This window comes from Dipodomys merriami, unplaced genomic scaffold, assembly GCF_024711535.1.
Source record: "Dipodomys merriami isolate MVZ:Mamm:240054 unplaced genomic scaffold, mDipMer1.0.p SCAF_16, whole genome shotgun sequence".
NCBI lineage: Eukaryota > Metazoa > Chordata > Mammalia > Rodentia > Heteromyidae > Dipodomys > Dipodomys merriami.
In genome coordinates this window covers 30088484-30107961 of record NW_027202937.1, presented here as the reverse complement: position 1 = coordinate 30107961, position 19478 = coordinate 30088484, and the positions used below count along the sequence as shown (strand labels likewise).

At 43.3% G+C, this 19478-nt stretch overlaps 1 protein-coding gene and 1 long non-coding RNA gene across 3 annotated transcripts in view; one reads left to right on the top strand and one right to left on the bottom strand.

Annotated features, from left to right (window-relative positions):
• Positions 1 to 19478, bottom strand: part of LOC138828465 (uncharacterized) — a 113435-nt gene that overhangs the window by 26843 nt on the left and 67114 nt on the right. Inside the window, exon 4 of one of the 2 annotated variants that reach the window (XR_011372250.1) lies at positions 1789 to 1838. The exons of the other annotated variant lie outside the window; for it this stretch is intronic. This is a non-coding gene — a long non-coding RNA (uncharacterized lncRNA). Of the gene's footprint in view, positions 1 to 1788; positions 1839 to 19478 lie in introns of those variants that run through there. 2 annotated transcript variants of the gene reach the window in all.
• The window catches only part of Ly86 (lymphocyte antigen 86), a 54492-nt gene continuing 38882 nt past the window's right edge, over positions 3869 to 19478 (top strand). Inside the window, exon 1 of the mRNA XM_070024632.1 lies at positions 3869 to 4046. Coding sequence (XP_069880733.1) covers positions 3911 to 4046 — 136 coding nt within the window. The 5' untranslated portion in view covers positions 3869 to 3910. The remainder of the gene's footprint in view (positions 4047 to 19478) is intronic.

The following is a 19478-nucleotide window of genomic DNA, read 5'->3' as shown; positions in this document are numbered from 1 at the left end:
TAGGTTGTTGATTCTCTAAACTCTCTGTAGATTCTGGAAATTAAATCTTAAATTCTTCAGCTGCCTTCACAATAGCATTAGCAGATTTACAATTCACTATGTAAAAGTTCTCCATCTGTTTAAATCACCCAGAGTTAGCAGTCAATTCAAGAATAAAGTTGGGACCAGCTTTTATTTCAACATTAAATACAAAGTTCTCAGATCTACTATGGTCATCATGGTCTCTGGTTTTCAGTCCAGGTTATTGGAAGTTTGTCCATTTCTGATACAGGCTCTTCACAAATCCATCACCTCATTGCTTTCAGTGGAACATGTTCTTCCACATTGCTGACACTTTGCTTTTGTTCTTCAAGATCTTCCATGGGGTGGAATGGGATGATTCTGAATGGTAAGCAATAGCAACCACTGACATTTCACCTTTGTAGTTGTTTGTCACTTTGAATTTGGTTCTGGGTCAGATACTTGATATGGTCTCTTACAAGCAATATTAGACATGGATTGTGTGTGCAAAAATCCTATCTATCTATCTATCTATCTATCTATCTATCTATCTATCTATCTATCTATCTTTGATGCCTAGCCTTAAACTCAGGGCCTGGCTTTTGTGCTTATGGCTACTGCTCTAACACTTGAGCCACAGCTTCACTTCCAGCTTTTTGGTAATTTATTGGAGATAAGAATGTTAACATTATGCCCACCTTTGGTCCTCAGCTCCACCCATACCTGAGCTTCTCTTTACCCTGGAATTCCCACCCTACAGCTGGCCATTCCTTCGCTTCACCCACCTGAGTACCCACCTACCTCACTTCCTGCTCCCACAGACCTTCCAGCTACCTGGATAAGGACGGGTGCTATGTGCTTCCTCTCCTGAGAAATATGACCCCTCTAATAAACCTTATTTTTCTTGTGTGCCTGTTTGCCTCAGGGTGGTCCCCTGGGATGGATGTGAAGGATCCTTTCAGAGTCTCGAAGATTCCTGCCTGGGCTGGCTTTGAATCATGATCCTCACATCCCAGCCTCCTGTGTTGGTAGGATTAGAGGCATGAGCCACTTGTGCCTGGTGCAAAATCCATTTTTGATAACTAAAACAACATGAGATGAAACTAAGCACAAGGGAAAAGGGTACAAGCTGGCAATGTGATAAATATGATGTTGACCACTGCCATAAACACGGTCTATTGTTGACCAAAACATTGTTATGCAATGCATGTGTATAAGAACTATCTGAGAGGAATTTGAGGAGGATAGCCACAGCCAAATACCAATAATGATGAAATCACATTTAGTATCAAAGACCAAAACAAATGCTAGATGGAGTTGGGTTACAGATAGGAGCTGCTGTCTGCCATTTATCTGCACATGAAATGGAGAGAAATTGTCCTGAATGTCCCGGGGAAGTACAGTGCCCAACCCCTTGATTAGGTTGGCTATTCCCAAAGGAGAATTGATGCAGACATGAATGTTTTCTCTTTCCATACATGTGCACACAAACAGAGAGAGAGAGAGAGAGAGAGAGAGAGAGAGAGAGAGAGAGAGAGAGAGAGAGAGAGAGCATTCCTAGGAGTTTACGTCTCTACTAAATGAGGATCGCAGAGTAGGGTGGCCTGTCCCACAGCATGCTGTAAGAACCTTTGGCTCCTTCTACCTGTGGACAGGATGCCTCACCTCACATGCCAAGCAGCCTTTCCTCATCACTTGACCTCCATTTTTCCACTTCCTCTCTGGATCATCTTATTTCCTCATATGAATCAGCTTCATCCTTACATTCTTTCATACTTGGACTCCTGGTCTCAGAATCTTTCCTCTTCCTCCTCCTTCTCCTTCCTGTTCTCTTCCTCCTTCAAGAACAATATAAATCAGACAAAATCATATAACCTAAAGCAAAGGTTCTCCAAGTGCGGCATGAACATCACCTGGGAATATGTCCCAGTGCCTGTGTGTCAGCAAGCCCCCAGTGGAAACTGTCTCCGGCTATCACACTTTGAGAACCACTGTGGAAACCTAGCATCACTGAACCTATGATCAAATGGGTATCTAAAAAAAACCAAACAAACAAACAAAAAAAACACAGGCTTTTCTTTTCCCTGCATGACTACTCCCTGATATTTCCCAAGACATCTAAATTATCCACCAGTTAACTCGATGAATTTGTCCTCATCGGTAATAAAATTTCACTTCCTTCAAGAAAATGTTTTGAGATTACTTTATTTCTTCTTTAGCCACTAGAAGAAATAATCAATTTACTAAGTGCCTTTGAGGAAATGCTTGTTATCCTGGAGAAACGTCTTTGTTGCTGCTCCTGAACTCTGCTGACCTTGTCCCTAACTGTGTCTCACACTAAAGTGGAACTGGGGTGGTGTGGGGTGTTGGGTTAAGAAGCCTTGGTTGTCCTAAATCAGGACAGAGAAGCAGAACAGAATCTTGGCTCTGAAAGGAAAGTGGGATGCAACATGAATCCTGCCACCAGCAACCCAGCAACTAACCCAGCCATAAAAGGGCACTAGTGGTTCAATCAAACCTGTAATCCTGCCTACTCACAAGGCTGAAATCTGAGGATTGTAATTTGAAGCTACCCTGGGGCAGAAAAGTCCAAGAAACGTTTATTCCTAATTCACCACCAAAAAGCCAGCAATGGAAGCATGGCTCAAGTAATCGAGCACCAAAGTGAGCTGGGTGCCAGCAGCTCATGCTTATATTCCTAGCTACTTAGGAGGGTAAGAGCTGAGGATCAAAGTTTGAAGCCAACCTGGGCCGGAAAGTCTGTGACATTCTTATCTCCAATTAACCACCAAAAAGCCAAAAGTAGGTCTGTGGGTCAAGTGGTAGAAAGCTAGCTCTGAGCAAGAAAGCTCAGGGATGAACCTAGTCCCTGAGTTCAAGCCCTAGGACTGGCAAAAAAAAAAAGAGAGCAGGAGAGAGAGAGGGAGAGAGAGAGAGAGAGAGAGAGAAAGAGAGAGAGAGAGAGAGAGAGAGAGAGAGAGAGAGAGAGAGAGAGAGAGAGAGGGAGGGAGGGAGGGAGGGGAAAAAGAAAGGAAAGAAGGAAGGAAGGAAGGAAGGAAGGAAGGAAGGAAGGAAGGAAGGAAGGAAGGAAGGAAGGAAGGAAGGAAGGAAGGTGCAAGCCATGTGATAGTACAAGGCCCTGAGTTTAAGCCCTTGTACTGGCACACAATTTTTTTAAAGGGAGGCCCTGCTTCCCTTCCCTACCCATTCTATCTCTTCCTACTGAGCCAAAGCCAGAAACAAGAAGGCTCACTCCTTAGGGCCATACCTGCCCCCAGCTCCAGAGACCATATCCCATCTTCTTAAAAGTAAGACTCTGCTCTGTAGCTGGGAAATTCATTACTGAAATCCTCATTCTAATGGTGGAGCAAAAACCAGAGGAGAATCAAATATCAACATGACAAGTCTCATTCCAGAATGCACTATCATTCCACAGTCATTGAAACACCAAATACTACCTACTATCCCAGCTGGGGTCCTTGCCCACAGCCCAAGCCAGGAGCCAGTGGAGATGTACATGGAAACACATGGTGGCTTGTCCTTCCTGAGTCTGTAACCCATATCTCCTCCCCCAGGAATGGTGGAGAAGGCTCTAACAAGGGCTTCTCTGTGGTGCCTGAGGCATGAGCTCATGCATCACTGGGCCCTCTCCCTGGGAGAGCAGACCATCAACACTCAACCTGTCCCAGACCCAGAACAGCTTCACCCTGACACTTCAAATGCCAACAGTCCTGCAGTCAGTATTCAAATGTCTCTGCTCACTGCCTTCTGCCTGTCATGGTGTAGTCCCCAGGAGCCTAAAATTTGAGAAGTGAAACATGCCCTCCCCCTTCATGAGTGGGGGGAAGAAACCTAGAGGCCTCTTTATTGAGCCTGTTGTTTATCTGCTGGTCACAAGCAGGCCCTCACCATGATCAGAGTCCCAGCCACCTTCTTCATCTGGACTCTGATTGCTTGCAGCAGTGGTGGCCATGGTGGGAGTGAAGATTGGCCGGTGCACAGGGCCTGCAGCAGTGATGGCTTGGAGGTTCTCTACCGGAGCTGCGGTAAGGTCTTTCACAATGTCACCTGTTTATGGGGCAATTAAGGCCTACAGCTATGGGCTACCTTAGTGCTAACTTGGATGAGAGAGGGAATGGGAACCAATACCCCAACCCCCTTCCTACCTGCAGGGGACTTGGAAGACTTTTGGAGTCCTTGGGAGAGGAAGGAGTGGGGGTGGATGAGGGAGAACAATGGAGAGGATAAGAAAGAGAAAGTAAGAGTCTAAGCCAGTGCTGGTGGCTCATGCCTGTAATCCTAACTACTCAGGAGGCTGAGATCTGAGGATCACTGCTCAAAGCCAGCCAGGGCAGGAAAGTCTGTGAGACTCTTATCTCTAATTAACCACCAGAAAACCAGAAATGTTGCTGTGGTTCACAGTGATAGAGCATCAACCTTGAGCACAAAAGCTCAAGGACAGTTTGCCCAGGCCCTGAGTTCAAGCCCCACAACTGACAAAAACAAGAAGACAAAAAAAAGTAGGTAAAATATGGAGCCAAGAGAGCCAGGAAATGGTGGCTTGGGTCTATAATCTAAGATACTCAGGAGACTGAGATCAAGAGGATCATGATTTGAAGCCCAGGAAGAAAAGTCCAAGAGACTCTAGGTCCATACACGTGTAATCCTAGCAAGCATGGGAAGCCTAAAGCGGGCAGATCACAGACCAGGTGCATTCTTGCTGGGGAATCAAGACTTTATCTCAAAAAGAACCTGTGATAAAGGAGGAGAGAGGAATGGAGGTGTGGCTCATGTGGTAAAGTGCCAGCCTAGCAAGCAGAAGGCACTTAGTTCAAACCCCAGTACTGCCTAAAACAATAATCAAGGAGTATTCCAAATCATATAAGGAATTAGGGAACCGCCATCTCCACCAAGCTTTTCACCCAAGCTGTGCCCCTGAGCTAGCTCTGCAGTGCATTTAGCTGGCCTATCAAGTGAAAAAGTCACTGAGCCCAATGGTTCCTGTGCTCTGCTGCCGCTTCCACGCAGTGGTACCAGGATCTGTCATTCGCTGCAAGCACCTGGGAAGCAGCCATGGCCCCCCAGGGCTTTCCCTAGTGTAAAAACAACACAAGGGAGGCTGTGGTTTGAAAAGGCAGGAGTTGGAAACTCAATTGCCCGTGTATCCATGTTAGGAAGTAGGATCTTATGAAAGGTATGGAGTTGAGAGAGTTCCACCTTCATGAATGGGTTAGTGCCACTATGCACAATCCAGAAGTTGCTCACCCTTCACTCCTGCTATTATAACACAACACAAAGGCTCTCATCATATCTCAGATTTCTCACCCTTCCAGAATGTTGAGCCGATAAATTCTGTTCTTTTTTTTTGGGGGGGGGGGGTGTCTGGTCGTGGGGCCTGAACTCTGGGCCTGGGCACTGTCTCTCAGCTCTTCAGCTCAAGGCTAGCACTCTACTACTTGAGCCACAGCGCCACTTCCGGCTTTTTTCTTTTTGCTTATGTGGTGCTGAGGAATCAAACCCAGGGCCTCAGGCATGCAAGGCAAGCGCTCTACCACTGAGCCACCTTCCCAGTCCCAACATTCTGTTCTTTATAACCTACCCAGTCTGTGGTATTTTGTGATTGCACAGAATGGACCAAGACAGTAAGTGGGAGATATGGTAGTTACTCTAATGGATCAGAGCAACCTGCCTGCAGGGAAATTTCAATCCAATGAGTAGAACATCTGACCTAACCCATTGGGTACATCTTAATCTGCTAAGACTGCTGAAAAAAGTATGACACTCTTAGTGGCTGAAAAAAAACAGAACTTCATCTTCTCCCATATATGGAGACTAAAGTCTAAGATCAGATAGTCAGCAGGACTAGTTTCTCCTGAAGCCTCTTCTCCTTGGCTAGCAGATGGCAACTCCCCCCTGTGTTTTCTCAGGAGAGCAAGGGAGGCTGTGGGGCGGGGGGGGGGGGGGGGGGGGGGCGGGGAAGGCCTGAGAAAGGGGAATCTGTGTGTGTTTATCTCTGTGTGCATATGTCTGTATGTGTCTGTGTCCTGGTCTCCTCTTCTTCCAAAGACACCAGGCACATTGGGTTAGGATCTTCTGATGACTTTGTTTTACATTAATCATGGGCTGGGGATGTAGCTCAGAGTAGTTGTCAACCATGTATGAGGCCTTGAGTTCAATTCCCAGCACAGAAAAAGAAAAGTAGTTAGGTCTGGGTGTGCTGATGCATGAAAGTTATCTTAGCACTCAAGAGGCTGAAGCAGGCAGGAGGATGGCAAGTTTAAAGCTAGTCTGTTCTACTTAACAAATTTGAAGACAGCCTGGCTAGAGTGAGATTCTGTCTCAATACATCAGTAACTAAATTACATTTCTGAAATGGGCCTGATCACCTTTTTAAAGACCTCATCTCCAAATGCGGCTAGTGTGGAGTATTTACAACTTTAACTCATGAATTGGGAGCACGATATAAAAGAGTTCCTGAGTAGGGAGAAAACAGCTATGGGATCACCCCTGCAATGAAGGTTAGGACTGGCTCCTGGAAAGGCACAGAATTGCAAAACTCTGCCCATCTGGAGGGAAACAGAGCAAGAAAGTGCTATTTGGGCCAAAGGAGGTGGTGAGAAGAGATGCTGTTGAAGATCAAAGTTGACCCCATCTAATGCTAGGGAGTAGTGAAGATGCAGCTCTTGTGCAAACAGCTGGTCCTGATTTCTGTCACCCAAGGAGCTGGCCCTGGAACAGCAGGATAATTGGGCTGCTTACCAGAACCATTTGACAGACTTGTTTTACTCCTTCCAAAAGAAGGAACGTAAGCAAGAATGAGTGGCCAGATGGGGATAGTGCTTATGTCATCTTTCTTGCTTTTCCCAGGGGGATGCTGCTGTGTGGGATGATGGGGGGCCTAGGAAGCATGGCAAGACCAAGATTATCTTTCCAGTTTATCACATGTGAAAGGTGTCTGTGGTCAACTGGCCTCAGATTCCAGCCAAGCCCAGCATGTACTCAACTCACCACCAGAGGAGGCAAGAAGACTAAGGACATCCAAGAAAGAGCAAGGACCTATCATATCACATGCCCATCCGGGGATAGTACATGCTTCTGGAGACAGGGCTTCTCCATGGAGTCCCAAAAACTCAGGGACAAGCCAGTTTCAAACACTGGAGATAAGAGAACAGGGGAGACACGGCTTTCCTCTACATCTATGAATGGGTTAGCATTGAAGAGTTAGCTCACATCTTTCAACCCCAGTTTCCACATCTATAAAACAAGAGCAAAGCTTACAGAGCACTTAGCAAGGTACCTGCCACATACTAGAAAACCTGCAGCAATAGGAGGTGGCATCATACCTATTTTAATCCTTCCTTCCTTCCTTCCTTCCTTCCTTCCTTCCTTCCTTCCTTCCTTCCTTCCCTCCCTCCCTCCCTTTTCCCTCCCCCTTCTCTCTCTCTCTTTCTTTCTTTCTTCCTCTCTTTTTCTTCCTTCCTTCCCTCCCTTTTCCCTCCCTCCTTCCTTCCCCCTTTTCTCTTTCTGGTTCTTTCTTTGTTCCTTTCTTTTTTTTTTCTGCCAGTCCTGGTGCTTGAACTCAAGTCCTGCCAGCTTGGGCAGCTTGGGTGCTGTTCCTGAGCTTCTTTGCTCAAGGCTAATGCTCTACCACTTGAGCCACAGCTGCACATCTGGCTCTTTGGCACTTACCTGGAGATAAGAGTCTGATGGACTTTGCTGTCTGAGCTGGCTTGCAAGCACTATCCTCAGATATCATCTTCCTGAGGAGCTAGGATTACAAGAGTGAGCCACAGTCACCCAGCTATTTTAATCGTTCTTTAAGCCTGATGACTCCCTCCTGGACATATTCACACACCATCCTCATCCTCTTCTGACCTTTTTTGTCCCCTGGTACCTGATACCTGCCTCTGTGACAGCCACACGAAGTATTAGCTAACTTTTCTAAAACAGAATGGGTGGTAGAATTATGTCCCCAGAGGCATAGAGGGGCAAGGCATTTTTTATATAATTATGGAATTAAACTGATCATCAGCCTGTTTGGCTCTGGACACCATGTTCCCCATGTCTGTGCTGTCTAGTGTTTTGTGTGCAGGCTGGATGGAATGGAGGAGAAAAGAGGAAGTGAAAATTTGACAAAGAGAACAACATTATGTAGACAAAGACTGAGGAAGGTCTGGTAGTACATGGGAGTGAAATTTGAGATTGGCAATGGGGGCAGAGATAAGAATGGGCTGTCTTTCTTTAGAAGGAGGGTGCCTTGTAGAAGAAGGAACATGGACAGCAGAGTAGAGGCCATATGTGGCTGCAAACAGGCTTTATAGCCAGCAAGAGTGGAACTTCGAGCATCATCCCTCTGCCTTAAGATCTGGTGAGTCTTGAACATACTTTAGTATCAGCAGAAAGGCAAGCTGACCTAGCAACTTCTGCAGAGTGGATTCCACTTTGTCTCCTGAAAGTCACTAAGCTCTTGGGGGCTGAATGGCTGCACACATTTGCCAAGTGAAGATGGTCCCCCACTTTAGCTGCTGGGTTCACAGGGAGGTAGCCTCACTGGGCCCTTCCCAAGGATTACATAGAATTTCTTGCTGCTCTATCTAGGCCAAAGTGTAGACACCCTCAGTGCATAACAGAAGGGCTTCTGGGATCCTGCTGTGTGCCCAGGTATGTGTTTCCATTGTTTCTTCTCTTTTCATTTGGTTGTATGTGTGTGTGAGAGAGAGAGGCGGGGAAGGAGATCTTAGGTTAGAAACTGTTCTGAGTAATCAGAAGTACTTGAGGAGAAGGAAGGGACTTGCTAGCAGTTTCTGAGCTACCAACATCAATCAGGAAATGAGCAGATTTTTTCTAAAGAAGAAAAAAAAAAGCAGAAGTCTTACCCTGCTTAATGGTCAGGAAGGCAATTAACAAGAGCCTTCCTCTTTATCAAAGCACAAGGTACAAGAAAATAATTTGGGAACTTTCCTTTATTCAACTATAAAGTCATTTTTAAAGCCCAGAAACATGCCACAAATGCCCACAAGGGTTTTTTTTTCCATGTGGTTTCCAGTACACTAAGATGAGGTACATTATGAAATATGTATAAATGGAATCCTGTGTATCATATGTAATCAGCAAGGAGGTCTCAGGGAGAGCACACAAGTCAGAGTCAAGTGTTTATGGACTCCTTGTCACTCTCTTATTACATTTTTTAACATTTGTTACATTTTTCATTGTGCAATCAAATACCTGACAGAAGCCACTTAAGGGAAGAAAGATTTTTGTGTGGGTTTGCTGGTCCTGGGGCTGGAACTTGGGGCCTAGATGTTGTCCCTTAGCTTCTTCACTCAAGGTTAGTGCTCTACCACTTGAGCCACAGCTCTCTTCTGGCTTTTTGGTGATTAGTTGGAGATCTAATTTCATGGACTTTCCTGACTAGGCTGGCTTCAAACTTTGACCCTCAGATCTCAGCCTCTTGAGTAGCTAGGATTACAGATGTGAGTCACCAGCAACCGGCTGTAAGATTTATTGTAACTCATATTTTCAGAGATTTTAGTCTGAAGTCCTTGGCTCAGTTGATTCTAGACCCAAAATGCGATAAAGCATTTGACACAGAAACAGAAGGCAAGGTGGTGACTAAAGGCAGATGCTACACTGTTGGCTCTGGAGAGGGAAGAAGCAGCCATGAACCAAGAAACATAACTGTACAATAAGCTCTCCTCAGGAGCTTCTGTGGAGGCCTTTCCCGGCCAACACCTTCACCTAGGAAACTGATTTTAGGCTTCAGATCCCAAGAACTGTGGGAGATCTTTTAAGCCAGGGAGCAGAAACTTGTTACAGCAGCAATGGAAAGGAATATGCCCATTTCACAAAGACTTGAGACAGAAATAATATTGATTGAGTTTGAATAAAGTTTGCTCCTGATCCTAAGCCCTTATCTCATCTGTAATGGGCCCTGACCTTTTCTTCTCTTTTATTCCTCTTAGCTCAGGCTACCATGACATGTTATCACAGATTTGGGTCTCTTCTCACAGTTCAAGAAACTGAAAGTCTGAGATCTAGGTGCCAACAAGGTTATAGACTCTTGTGGGTTTTAGCCTATCTACTCATGTAGAGTGAGATGTATAAGACCTTGACTATAAAGGCACCAATCCCATTTATGCGGGCCCCACCCTTATGACATCATCACCTCTTAATAACATCACTTTGGGGTTGAGTATTTAGCATCTGCCTTTAATGACCGCCTTGCCTTCTGTTTCTGTGTCAAACTTTTCTCTGTTACTCTCCCATATTGGCAGTTGTGATTTGAATAATTTCCCCCAGCCAAGATCCTTAATCACACATGAAAAGTTCGGGGCCAGGACGTAGATGCCTTTGGAGACCAGAACTCAGTCTTCCATAGCAATGATAATGCTTTTACCTACCTCACAGAGCTGTGAGAGGATTAAGTTGGAAGGACTACATGAAAAGTAGTTAGCATCTACTACATGTTCAATAAATCTTTGCTGCTGATGACTTTGTAAGGTATTTTTCAGTCAATAGAAGTATATTTGATTTGCCTTGAAGGCAAATAAAATAAGGAAGTGACATTGTTACTAAAATTTAATGAGTTTTTGTTTTAGGAGATTTTCAACTTCTGACCAGAATAAGCAAAAGGAGGAGGCCAGTCAGTGGTGGCTCAGGCTGGTAATCCTAGCTAATCAGGAAGGTGATTAGCTTCAGAATTACAGTCAACACCCATTCTCCTGTCCTCAAAGGCAACCAGTATTGCCCACATCTGCCTAAATAGGCTTCATGAGCTGCTAATGTTTGCTACAGGGCAGGCAATTTACCTGACCTCCAAAAGTCCCTTAATTACCAAATCTACATTGAGTCACATTGCAGCCAAATAATCAATCCATCAGAGTAGTCAAGCAAGACAATTAATCAGACTTTCAGATTCCAGAATACAAAAAAGATGCTGGCAACATATCCAGCAAAGCTTTGGGTAAACTGCAGATGACTTAGCTGCAGAGCAGAAAGAACAAGACAAATTGATAGAATGTTTCACAGGAGAAAAAAGAAATTTAAGTTGCCCTGAGAGAAAAGGGATGGGGAAAAATATAAACCTACTTTCCTCAGAACCTAATAATTCTGAAGTAAACGGAGCATACACCAAAGAGACACAACACCCCTCACCCCCTAAAAAAAAAAAGACAACCATAAAGTCATTTAGCAATACTTCCAAATATTGCACACAGAAAGCAATTTCTCCTGGAGTTTATTTTCCCAGATTAACAGGGCTATAAAACTGTACAATTAAGGAAAAATAGACATACACCCAGAGAGACAGAGATGCAATTGTAAAATGATAACTTTGGGCATGTGAGGTTGAACAGCAGGCTGCCCAGAGTAGGGCTGGCATTTTGGATCAACTGTAAAGACAGGAAAACGATAAAGAAATACAAGTGATGACAAGGAGATGGAGATTTTAAAAAATGTTCGTAGAAAGCAAATGAGTCCTGGGAGGGTAGGAAGTCATGCAAGATGCTCCAGAGACCCAGCCACTAGTTGCTCTTGGGTTCCATTTGGTGTTAACCCCTTTGCAGCCAAAACACCGAGGAGGCATGAAAGCAAATTGAAAGGAGATGCTAAACAACTTCGTGAATAGGGACCTAAAAAGGGAAGGAAGCCAAAAGGCTGTGGTTTTGTGAAGAGGCCTCTTGTGCAGGCAGGAAATGTCTTCTGAAGGGCTGTTCACTCCTTCCCTCTGATGAGATCCCTGTGGACAGCTGGCTCTGCTCATGTCTGAGGAGGAGAATCAGCAAAGAGACAGCAAGGGAGGTGGTCTGTGCTCTACCCCAGCAGTCAGTTTAAAAGCGACAGTATAGACAGCACACTGCAAAGCAGCAGGCTTGTTGGAGTGAGGTGAATGAGCTCCAGCTTGCGTGGCTGAGTTCCTGGTATCGTTTGCCAAGCACCAGGCCCCAGTGATGAATAAGCAACCAGCTGGCAGAGGTTGCCAGTCATGATACCAGTTGTCCAGGGACACAGACTCACTCCCAGGCCCCTATAATGGGATGTGGATTTGCACTGGAAGAAAAGGGTGGAATCTGCCCAGGAACTGAAGGACACCTCATTTGCCATAGTTCCTTTGCTAGGATGCCCCATAAGGTAACATCACAGGTCCCTGGTAGCTTTGTTCTAGAATGCTGGAGAAACCAAGTTGTAGAAGAAGTGTATTGGAGTCTCATAAAATAAGTATTTGCACATCTGTGTGAGGCTGGTGAGTGACATGTGCATTTCTCAGCGTGCAAGGCATTCGTGGCCACACCAGACCATTAGTGGCCAAACTCCTTAGGCAGCGCTGTTAGTCCTTTCTTGAAACTCCAAGCCAGTTGTTCTAACCTCTCCACCTACAGAACAGAGAGGTGTGGTAACCAGCTCCACAGCTAGGGAAACAAAGAAAAGCATCCCCACATCCCAAATCCCTGCTTGCCTTCCGCACACATAATTTACAGCCCTAAGATTCACATGGGGCTGTCTGTTAAACCAGAGTGCTGCCTGCAGGATCCCTTGGTTGCAACCTGACATCTCCCTCGCCTTTCGGACTAGACAGAAACCACAGCAGCCCCAGTGAGAAACCAAGAATAGAGCAATCAAAATCCCTTTGTCTGTTGAACATTAGCAACCTTTCTCTCAGCTGAGACATTTCCTATTCAAAGAACTCTCTATGGTTTTTTGGTTTGTTTGTTTTCTTGTCAGTCATGGGGCTTGAACTCAGGGCCTCAGCGCTGTCCCTGAGCTTTTTCACTCAAGGCTAGCACTCTACCACTTTGAGCCACAGTGCCACTTCTGGTTTTTTGGTGGTTATTTAGAGATAAGCATTTCATGGACTTTCCTGCCCCAGCAGGCTTCGAACTTCAACCTTCTCAGATCTCAGCCTCTTGAGTAGCTAGGATTACAGGTGTGGGTCACCAGTGACAGGCCTCTGTATGCTTCACTGACCATTTTTTTCTTTTTATTCTGTGTTTAAACATAATCCTAAACAATTAGAAACTACTTACGCATTTGTTAATCAGAATTTTGTTGATTTAACCTTTTTTGTAGACATGCACATATTATCCACAAATTTGTTAATAGAATTGCCTTAAGCATCTAATTGAATTCAGCGAGTTTTTCTTAATGGCTTTAAAAAAATCTTCAGTACCAAAGTGCACACAAATTATCACAAAATCATTCACTTGCTATTATCATTCTTAAGCTTGTGTCAAAATATTGGTACTACAGGTTTAAATTTTCCTTGTCACCTTTGTATTCATACTTATTCCTTTTTTCTTGATATGGAGGGATAAATATTATCTCCTTAGCATGGCCAGAAGTGTTTATGCCCATTATCTTTTTAATCATACAGTTATTTTTAAATATGTTGTTATTATAAAGGTAATGTACAGAAGGGTTACAGTTATATAGGTCAAGTAAGAAGTACATTTCTTTTTGGGCAATGTCACCCCTTCCCTCACTCTCTTCCAATTTTTCCCTCCCATCCCCATCCTCAAATTGTATAGTTCATTTTCAACATAGTGTCTAGTAAGGACCACTGCTGCATTTTTTCACCCTTTGTCTCTCCATTTCTGCCTCCCCTTACACTCCCAAAGACATATAAATGAACAAACAGGACAAAATGAAAGGAAAATAAAAACAGCAAAAAAAGGAATAAAAACCTCAACTCAATTTCCTGGAGTTCATTTTGATAAATATTATATTATATGATCAGATGCATAGATGCCTTTGTGTTCCTTTCTTAAGAATATCATCCTTTAGTCTCACTGTATAGGAATGCCTTATCATTCAGTTTCATGTATATTAATTGTACAAGAGCTTTCTTTATTTCACATATATGTATATTGTACTTTATTCAGATTAACCCCCACTCCATTGTTCTCTCATTCCACATTCTCCTTACTCCTGTATTATTCAATAGCTTTTGATTTCCTTTCCTTGTGCTGTTTTCATACATAAACACAATGTCTTTCAATAGTATTCACCCTCTGTCATTTTATTTCCTTCTACTTTCTCCCCTGGGGTCCTCCAAAACAATCTCACAGGTACCATTATGTTATATAGGGGGGCGGAGAGGAAGTGTGTTTTTTAGGACTCATCCACATGGAGGGGAGGGGAATATGCCTTCTTTGTCCTTATAAAACTGGTTTACTTCACGTCACATGATGATTTCTAAGTACATCTATTTCCCAGCAAATGTCATAATTTAATTCTTGTTTATAGCTGAATAGTATTCTATTGTGTAAAAAACATACCACATATTTTTTATTCATTCATCAGTTGTATGGCATTTGGCTTCATAACTTAACTATTTAATTCTTGTTTATAGCTGAATAGTATTCTATTGTGTAAAAAACATACCACATATTTTTTATTCATTCATCAGTTGTAGGGCATTTGGCTTCATAACTTAACTATTGTGAGTAGTACTATAAAACATATGAGTATAAGTCTCTCCGTTGTATTCCGACTAACACTTGTTGGGATATACACCCAAGTTGGACATCATTGGATCATATGGTCATTCTACTTTTAGTTTAATTGAGGAACCTCTATCCTATATGCCATTTTTATGATGACTGGGCATGAACAAAAGTGTTCCTGTCTACCATTTTAACCTTTCACACATTCGCTCCATGACCTTCAGCTAAATATGTGCAACAATATGTCTGTCATTTTACTTTTTTAATTTGAACAAATCATGCCAGAAATATGCCTGTCCCTAGCACTTTCCTATATAAATCTATATATCTGAATAAAATGCCCATCCTCTGTTCAGAAGGACATTATGTTTTGAATAACTCCGATGTTTTTCTTATGTGTTTCAGATGATAAACCTTTCTCTACTCTTTTTACATTTTTTAATTGTAAAGATGCTGGACAGAGGGGTTACAGTTTCATGAGTAAGGTAATGAGCACATTTCTTGTTGAACATTGCTACCCCTCCTTTGTGTTCTCCCACAATCCCTTCCCTCCCTCACCTCCCTCACTCCCCCCCCCCAAAGTTGTAAAGTTCATTTCTAATATACTGTCTTGTGGGTATTATTGTTGCAACAGGTCATCCTGTGTCCTTGTGTCAGTGTTTTATTTATCCTCCCACCCCCGCAAAGATATAGACACAAGAGGTCTTTCTTTTTTGTTATTGTGTTAAATGTACAATGTGATGTTTTTGTTTCCTTTGTATGTTCTTCCCCCTATGGTATATCCCCTGTTTTCACTATACTTGATTTTGGTACCCTGAATCTTATATATATATACATTTGCCTTTCTGTGCTCTTTAGAAAAAGGTTAAAATGAGAAAGATTGTCAGGTCAGCAGAGGATACAAGCTCTGAATTACCATCTAGTTAATTCTAGTCTTGTAGTTAGTCATCAAATTGATCTCTCTGTACTTAATGGTGTCCTCTCTGACCTTAAAAAGAGGCCTCTTCTCTTCACAACATGCTCTCTACTTTGGGGTTTTCTCTTCAAATGATGTGCTCTCTCATTTTGGGGTCATTGTCTTTTAACTCATTGTCCTGCCCTTGTTATACCCTGATTCACCAACTACCTTGGGAACTTAGGCTGCTCATCTCAACACACAATCAGAAAGGTTGTTTGAGAAGAAGGGGCAGATGTTGTCTGCATAGTGCAACATTTAGGTAACTCCTTATCTTAGGACTTAACATTGAGCTATCTGCTTGGATGTTCCATGCCATTACTGGTGCTAAGTGCTGGTCTGGGTTTCCGCTGGGTTTTTGTTTGCTTTTAATATGGGAACACTTGAGCTAATCAGTTCTCCTATTCTTTTTTTCCCCATGACTACTTGGCTCATTTTATAACTCTTTGTTTTCATTCCTACTTACTTTCAAAGATCGAGAAAAACACACAGTTCTTTCTGGTCTGTCCATATGGCTAACAGCATTCTGAATTTCCAAATAACAAAGAATGAGGTTTTGCACACATCTAATGCTTAGGATGTGACCCAATTTCCTTCCCAGCTCTGTTAGCACTCGATATGCCTGCTAAGTAATTCCTAGAGACACAGCCACAGAGGTGAGATCTCCAAGAACTCAAAACAGCAGACACTGCCTTTCCTCCTATCCCAGCAACTTCCTGGTATTGTTTATGTCTTTGTCTCCAATCAAAAAAGGATGAGGCACTAGAGTGCTCAATCCCAATCCACTCTCCCTCTTCTACAGATGGGCTTTACAGATCTCGCAATCCTGTCTGTTCATCACTCTGTGGCAGTGTAAATGTAGCAGGGGTTGGTCTGTTCAGTCACATTCTCATTGTCTGTGAGGGAAGGCAAACATGCCCTACCCCAGGCTGAGAAGTCTAAAGCAGCTCTTACATGTTCTCGTAATATCTTGAGAAGCAGAGTCGTAGGTTTGGATGGTCCGAAACATTTGTGTTTGGGGGAAGGTGTCCTGTGCTGGCTAATTTCCCCACAAGCCTGGCATTCTGTAGGGAGAGGTCAGCATCCTGCCACCCACAAGGCGGACTTCAGGGCTTCTTGTAGAAATGGAAACTGTGCAGCCAGGCTAATCCTCAGAGCTGCCATGCAAGTGCTCCCCTGGGCCAAAGAGGAGCCACTGAGCCAGAAAGACAATGCATCTAGCCTCACTCACAAAGCTCACCTGCAGCAGAATCTGGTTGAAGCGTCCCAAGCAAGTACAAAAAAGCACCATGGGAACTTGCCCAATCTTGGCCAAAGCTATCACAGAAGCCAAGATCAGACTATCTCCTCGCACCCATCTCTCCAAAGTGCAAAGAATCCTTTCCAGGAAGTTCTCTTGAGATGATTTGCCCACATCCCTTCTTACTGAAGACATTGTAGAATTAGACTCTTGCATAAACAAGGAATCTATGAGGTTCAGTTATAATTTGGGGAGTATCAACACGTATAAAGCCATTAGAGACTTCACATGGAAATTACATATAATTTTCTTCTGTTATTATTCATGGAGGATATGTACCAGGACCCCCAGTGGGTGCCTGAAATTTTGAATTGTACTACATACTATATATACTGTGTTTTGTCCTACACATATATGCCGAAGGTAAATTTAATTTATAAATAGTCACCATAAAGATGAACAGTAAAACAGTAATTATAATAATACACTGTAATAAAATTGCTAGCAACAATACTCTTACATTTGGGGACCATTAGGAAGCAAAGCAAGGGTTATGTGCCGATAAGCCCTGTGATTCTTGAGGAATCATTCCAATAACTGTGATTGTTACTGAGTGACTAACAGGCGGGTAGCACATTGGTCTGCATACACTAGGCAAGGGGAGGATCCAGCTCCCCAGGGGGAGGGAAAGGTCCCATCTCACTTCCTGAGTAGCTAGGGTTATAGCATTCAGCTTTCCCCACCTTATTTTTCTTGTCCACTTCTTACCTTTCAATGTGATTCTTTTCATATTTTTAGCAAAACCATTATTCACCCCTCTAATGAGGAAGAGAACAACAGATTTCATCATGCTCTTCAGAATGGCATGCAATTTAAAATTTATGAATCGTTTACTTGTGGAATTTTCCACTTAATATCTCTGGGCTGCTGTGGAAACTATAAAATAAAACCATAGATGAATAGAAACTGCTGAGTTTGTGTGTGTGTGTGTGTGTGTGTGTGTGTGTGTGTGTGTGTGTGTGTGTGTGTGTGTGTGTGTGTGTGTGTGTGTGTGTGTTATTCACAACGTTGAAAGCAAAAACCTATTTAAAGATTGGGGCCTTCTGTGACATAAGCCTTCTTAAGGTCTATTATAGCTTGTAGTAAACAAATGACCATGACAGGAGAGACTTGATGAAAATATGACAGGTGACTCAGGGCCCCCAGAGTCTGAAATCTTAATACCAGAGTCTGCTTCTTCTGGTCTGCAGTCTATGTGTAGAAAAGCTTGCTACAGTCTACCAAATTCAGCCTTCAGATGAATGCCCAAGCCCTTCTTCCCCCTCCCTTCTCCTCCCCTGGGACTGTCTGTCCTAGTCTAGATCACTGGATAGAGGATGCTCCATAAGGGAAATACAAGAAACCTTGAGACTGCAGAGACCAAATTCTAGTCTGACTCACCCTGAGTTGTGTGCAATTCTAATAGAGCGGGGAGTGGGCAGGAATTCCATTTTTCCAGAAGAAACAATAGCTTTCCACTTCACACTTGGCTTCAGCTTGACTAAATTAAAAACAAAGTTCCTGTGTAATTTATGTTCTCAAAAGATAACTAAGGAGGAAATTGCCAGTGTCTCTTTGTTTATTTGATCAGCTTGCTGATCAACTATCCTGACTCCCCTCCCCCACCAAAAAAATATCCCTGAGGTTTTAAAAGTAATATGTCCAAGCAGGAGCAGGAGGCCTAGTGCACATCACTTGATTGCAGGGTCCCTAGGGGGCTCCCTACCAGGAGCAGTGGATCTTCACAGTGCTAGAAAACAGTATCAAGAGAATGAGTGAGCGAGCGAGCAAGAGAGGGAGAGGGAGAGAGACGCACAACTACTTTGCCACAAACCCATAAACCCTCTGTCTCACAGAAGGAGGTAGAACAAGGTCAAGAGGCTGTCTGTAGGTGTACTCTTCTCATATATTCATCCAAAATCCAGTTTCTAACTGGTGTGTGTGTGTGTGTGTGTGTGTGTGTGTGTGTGTGTGTGTGTGTGTGTGTGTGTGTGTGTGTGTGTGCACGCCAATACTGGGGCTGAAACTCAGGGTCTCACATTCCTGCTTCACTTTTTCTACTCAAGGCTGGTATTCAACCATTTGAAGAACACCTCAATTTTTGCCTTGTTGCTGGTTAACTGGAGGTAAGAGTCTCTTAAATTTGTCTGCCAGGGCTGACTTCAAGCAAGAATCCTCAAATCTCAAGTTTCCTGAGTAGCAACGATTACAGACTTGAACCCCAGCATCTAACTTTCCTACCTTATTTTTCCCCACCTTTTTTTAGTGACCACCTCTTACTTTAAAAAAATTATTATCTCTGAGTAGTTTATAAGAGTTGCCATTTAACAAAGCAGTTTATGAATACAACACATCTTGGTCTTACCTTCTGGTGTGATTCTCTTCGCTTTTTAAGAAAACTTTTTTTAAGCCCTCTAATAAAGAAGAGAACAGCACAAAGACGTGTTGATTTGGGAGAAAGAGAAACAAGTTATTTCCTTGGTTAAGAATTTATTTTGCAGGCCTACAGCAGTCAATTCTTCGCTCCTCCAACATTGACTTGCCAGAGCTCAGAATCCCATATTATTCATACTCATGGGATCTCATTCCCAAATTCTCTGTGTCACATCAGAGATAATATGAAAACAAGGAGTGTGGAGTTTCCAATGGAAATATCTCCTCCTCTTGGCAGAGAGATCTCTCTTGCTGAGCCAAGAATCCAAAAACCTTACATAGGTTCCTTCTCAGTGAGGCACAAGATGCAAGAAATAATGGTGAACTGGTTGGGAAGGAGGAATTTCATTTGTCTGATTTCAGTCCAAGT